The sequence below is a fragment of the Pteropus vampyrus genome, unplaced genomic scaffold (assembly GCF_000151845.1).
Source record: "Pteropus vampyrus isolate Shadow unplaced genomic scaffold, Pvam_2.0 Scaffold360, whole genome shotgun sequence".
Taxonomy (NCBI): domain Eukaryota; kingdom Metazoa; phylum Chordata; class Mammalia; order Chiroptera; family Pteropodidae; genus Pteropus; species Pteropus vampyrus.
The window spans coordinates 833934-839626 of NW_011889141.1; the positions used below are offsets into that span (position 1 = coordinate 833934).

Genomic DNA, 5693 nt, shown 5'->3' on the forward strand with positions numbered 1-5693 from the left:
GGATTTATATTTATATGGATGTTCTTTTTTCTATGTAGTAGATTATACATTGATAAAAGATTCCCCAAAATAAAGAATAAAAATGTATATGGCAAGTTTTTTTGTATATTATTTATAGGACAATCATTTAAGTTAGAGAATTGAATGGCAGGGTGACATCATCCATTTAATTTTTATCACTTAAGGATACTGGACTATCAAGAGATTTCTTTTGTTATTTTCCTTCAGATCTCAGAAGCACCATGGCAATGGCTGAAGGAAGAAACAGCACTACAGTTGCTAGGTTTATCCTATTGGGCTTCTTTGAATTTCCAAGGCTTTCAGGCTTCCTCTTTTCAATATTCCTAGGGATCTACCTCATGACAATGTCCTGGAATCTGGCTCTCATCACCTTGATCAAGATAGACTCCTACCTGCACACACCTATGTATTTCTTCCTCAATAAACTTGCCTTCTTAGATATTTGTTATGTTTCCTCCACAGTTCCCAAGATGCTTTCAGATATCTTTAAAAAGCAGAAATCTATCTCCTTCATGGGCTGTGCCATGCAATACTTTTTCTTCTCTAGCCTGGGTCTGACTGAGTGCTGTCTCCTGGCAGCCATGGCTTATGATAGATATGCTGCCATTTGTAATCCTCTGCTCTACACAGCCATCATGTCCCCCACCCTCTGTGTGCAGATGGTGGCAGGATCTTGTATAGCTGGATTCTTTGGCTCATTAATCCAACTATGTGGCTTACTTCAGCTCTACTTTTGTGGACCAAATGTCATCAACCATTTCTTCTGTGACCTGCCCCAGCTGATGATCTTAGCCTGCTCTGACAGCTTTTTCTTGCAAGTTATAATCTCTGTTCTCACAGTGATCTTTGGGCTTGCATCTGTTCTAGTTATCATAATATCCTATGGTTGTATCATTGTCACCATTCTGAAGATCTCTTCAGGCGAAGGCAGGTTCAAGACCTTCAACACATGTGCTTCTCACCTGATAGCAGTGACTCTCTTCTTTGGCTCAGGTGTCGTTGTCTATTTGTGTTCTAGCTCTGATGATTCTCTGAGCCAAAACAAGATGGCCTCTATTGTATATACTATGTTGATTCCCATGTTAAATCCACTGATCTATAGTCTAAGAAACAAGGAAATCAAAGATGCTTTAAACAGATGGAAGAAGAGAATATTCTTCTTGAATTTTTGATTATGGGGTGCCTTTTAGATCTTAGGACACAAAGCATACAGAACAGTGTATGAAAATGGCTATAGTAGCACTTGTAAGTCCTGCAGTATATTGTGTAACTTTTCATAAATATCTGTTTCCCTTCTACTCCCTGGGAGAGAATTGTACTTCACCCCTTTGAAGCTGGTTTTGGCTGTGTAACTTGTTATAAGAAATAAAATGTAAGCAGATGTGCCATATTTTAGTTCCAGGCAGAGGCTGTATATGTGTGTGCTTTTTTAACTTCTTCTTCCCCAATGCTCCCATTAGTGGCTGACTCATAAAGAGTAAGATGATGATGCAGTAGAAGTGCTCCCAGCTGACCCAAGATGGACCTATAGTATCAGCAAGAAATAAATCTGTTTTGAATTATTTGCTACTGTAGCATACTCAGTCTATCATAGCTATTATAGAAATTTGTACAGGTAGTGGTGTGTTATTTTAAAAAATAAACTATTAACATTTGTAAGTTTATTTAGGGCCAGGCAGTTGGTGTCAAGGAATCTGTTATTGCTAAGTGGAAGGATAGCAGTTTACATTTGGCATAATGAAATATTTGGTACCTTGTCACCTGAGATAACTTGGAAGGGAGACTCTATGGGAAAACAGAACGCTTGTAGCAGGAGTTGGTTGCTGTTGGATGTATTTAGCAAAGTGATGCAAAAATGGGATGAGCTCACAAAACAATTGGTCAGTTTTCAGGCAAGAATGCAAGAGAATACAGAAAGAATCAAGAAATTTGGAGACCTGAAGAGTTAAAAGAGCTTTTTGTATGCAGTTAGTAAAGATAAAAATTAGAGGGACTTTGAGAAAAAAAAGACCAATAAAATTCAGCCTTGTATGAAGAAACAAATCAAGAATATGGTCATCATACCTCATTGCACAACAGGGGCTGGAAGGAGTATGTCTGGAATGCAGGGGATTCACAGGAGCATCTCCTGACGCTTCTGTGCCCAGGAGAATGGTTAATAGGAAATTGCAGCAACCAGGAACTAGCAAGAGCAAGATGATTAAGGGCTCCGACTTTTCAGGGATATAGATGTGGGTTAACCCTCTAGACAAGCAATGTAGACAAGTCGAAATAATGGCTAAGAGTGAGTGAAATCTGAAATCAGTGGTGGAGGGATGTGATTAATCAGCTGGGACGTCAGAACTAGCTGCCACGTCAAGGACAGTAATTTGTTTCACTAACCCTATTGACTGTACCTCCCTTCTTGGGAAGAAGTGAGGGAACCTAGTTCCCACAAAAGCAGAGCCTTCGTATTGTGTGATATGTTTTGGTGTCAGATACAAGGGGAAGGCACAAAAAAATCTGAGTGGTGCAAAGGTTTATTTGTATCAGATATTTCCTCTCTATCTCTTCAGATTCTCTGAGTCTCACCTGTTGTTTCTGGAGCTTTTTGTTACAGCCCAGTTGTTGCCGTCACAACCAATCTGTAAGGCCTCTAACCCGTTTCACTTGGGCACTACCTGACAATGTCTTGCCTCAGGCTCACTCCCTTTTCTACACAAAGTACTAACTGTATCCTTGATCGAGGAGAGTGAAAAAAAACTTTTTTTTGTTGTTGTTGTTATCTCATTCTAAAATATATGAACAGGTATGTATACATTCTTTAAGAAGAGCCACCTTATCTCATTGCTGTAGACAATATTAAGGAGAGAGAAAAATCATCATGCACAAAAAAGACGAGCAAATGTAAAACTAGAAGTTACATTTAAATAATCAGAATAAACACCTGTGCAATTTACTTACTGGAGAGGAAAATAGAAGCAGAGGAAGGCTTTTAAAAATCCACTGATGTGGCACGCAAGGTCCAGGATAAATTTGTGGGACATGTAGACATTTCTCATGACTTCTCATAGGTACTTGGACAGAAAAGCCGGTGAGGCAAAGCACTGATGGACTTATAAAGTGACACAGAATGAGACATGTGTCTTCTAAATTTGGATATTAAAAATACATGAGCAATCTTACTTATGGGATAGTCTTGCTAAAACTATCAAAACTGAATCATATTAATCATGCCCTATATGCAACTACCAATTTACATGAACTACAAAGGACAGAAAGACATATTAAACTATACTATGGGGAATCAATTAGAAAAATGTAAACTGTGAGAAATTCCAAAGGAAAAATGAATTTGAGAGAGTGGAGGAGGGCGGGGGAGGGTGAAAATTGACATGTTAAAAGAAGGCGAAACTCCTCCAGAAAGGAACAAAGGCTTGCCCACACCTCGACTTTAGCCTAGTGAGACTGATTGTGGACATCTGACCCCCCAGATACTACAAGATAATAAATCTGTGTTACAAGTCAAAAATTAAAAATGCAAAATTCATTTTAGCATTCAGGTATGCATACTTGAGTGATGAAACTACAAAGAAAAGTCAGGTGACCGACAGTTCTGATAAAGACTTCAAATGTTGGGTGACCATCCAACCTAGTTTGAGTGAGACAATCTTGATTTGTGTTTACTGTCCTGACATGATTATTAATAACTCCTTTTCATGACCAAAGTTGTTCATTTTGGATAATAAATGACAGGATCGCCTGTCTTGAGAGTCCCTACCAGATGTCATGATTCTGAAGGTCTGGAAAGGAAAAGTGGAACTTGATTTATTTCGGTCACAAAGGGCACGCGATGGTGTGGAGAGATGAAATCAACTGGGGGCATTTCTCATTTGTTTTCCTATCCAACACTCTCGAGAGTAATTAACTGAAGATGGTGTTCTTTGTTAATTGCCTCTTCTCTCTCCACACTGGATCCTAAGGATACATTTAAGAGAATCTTTAGTTGGAAGCCTCTCTCTTATAGCAATGGTGAGTAGGAGCCATGGCTGAAAGCACAGAGCCTAGGGAAAGTAAACGTCTCCATCTTGAATGCTCATAGGATGTCCAGCTCCTGGAAGAACTGTGCACATCTGGGCATCTAGAGCGAGGTCAAGATTCAGCTCCAGGAGAAGGCAGCTGTGGAGGCAGCACTTCCCACATTTCTCTAAGACACAGCTGTCAGAATATCAACAAGAATATCTGGGTGGGTAAAATTTGAAAGAGCTTGCTTTCTTCAATTTGGCTTTCTTTTCTCTTCTTGCAACCCTGTTCTCCCATACCCTCAACCCGGAGACCTCATGCATCCGATTTTGATGACTATTTTTACTTTTTTATTTTTTTCATGATAACCATGCTCCCTCTCCCCTATCCCAATGGGATTATTTGAATTTTAACAGAAACCAAGGTATTTGAACCAAAATAAGAACATCTAATATGGAATTTCAGACATTAGCAAGTAGGTGGAGTAAGGAATGCAGGGTATGAAGATTTGTTGATAGCCCAAATTTTCACCACCAAAAATTCCATTTTTTTTCCCTGCAAAAGATTTTTAGTTAGCAAAATATTTTGAAGATGTAATCAGTATTATTCACTATTAATATAACTCCCTTTTTTTTTTTTGTAGTTTAGCACTCTATTACATACTTTATATATTATACTTCATTTGGTCTTCACAAAAACTCTATGGAGTGATGATCATTCTTCCCTTACAGATGAAGAAATGGGGCACAAAGAGATGAAGTGATTTGCCTAATAATATCGTAAAGTTGGTAAACGGTGGAGCCAAGTATGCTCTACTTCTCAGTAAATAATTTAATTTCCCATTTCTGTCTATCAGAGACTAGTAGAAACTTTTGTGTAATCTGAAATAGAGTAGCCAGCGAGAGTTGATGTAATTTTACTCCAAAGCAATTGGATGGTCTTAATTTGCGTAAATATATGATTTTAACAGCTTTTTGAAATATTAAAACTCATCCTCCACTGCTGTCACGGCGGACCTGGGAGGTTATTAATTGCTCTACCATTGGATGCTGGGGGTGACTCGTGTTAGCTACAGCTGATCCTGGGTCAGTGTGACCTTTGACCCTACCTACTCTTATTTTTTTCTTGTTTATACTTTAATAATGATCTTCGGACTTCAAATGATTTATGGATTTAATCAAATGGTACAATGCTAATGACTATGAAAATAAAGATGAAAGAGACACACGTTTTTCATGTACATTTGCAGGATAGCAGAATTGTTGAATACCCAACCTTGGAGCCAGTCTACTAAGTGAATTCTCAAGTCTCTCACTTATTAGCATTGAGGCCCTGGACAACTTCCCTAACATCATGTGCCTCATATCAAAATAGGGTTATTGTGAGGATTAAATGGATTAATAGATATATATATATATTAGAAGAATGAGTAGGAAAGTAAGTGCTCAATAAGTATTTATCATTATTATTATAGACAGATAAACAAAAAGGTAGACATTTATGGTACTGTACCCTAAAAGTTACAATTGATTTGTCCATTTGTTGTTGAAAGCCTGTCAATATGCAAACTCTTTTTACGATAGTTAACATACTTCATTTCATGTTGCCTAAGGATTTCATTAAGAATCAACATTTATTTTACATTTTGTAGCCTCTTGTTTCTAATTCAT

At 37.9% G+C, this 5693-nt stretch overlaps 1 protein-coding gene across 1 annotated transcript; it reads left to right on the forward strand.

Annotated features, from left to right (window-relative positions):
* Positions 1-242: 242 nt before the first annotated feature.
* Positions 243-1193, forward strand: LOC105305058 (olfactory receptor 1440-like). Its single transcript, XM_011379494.1, has one exon. The coding sequence runs from the start codon at positions 243-245 to the stop codon at positions 1191-1193; it is 951 nt and encodes a 316-aa protein (XP_011377796.1).
* The last annotated feature ends 4500 nt before the right edge of the window (positions 1194-5693 follow it).

What these genes read in the sequence shown, in the direction of transcription:
- LOC105305058 (XM_011379494.1), top strand. Translation starts at nt 243, where the DNA reads ATGGCAATGGCTGAAGGAAGAAACAGCACTACAGTTGCTAGGTTTATC.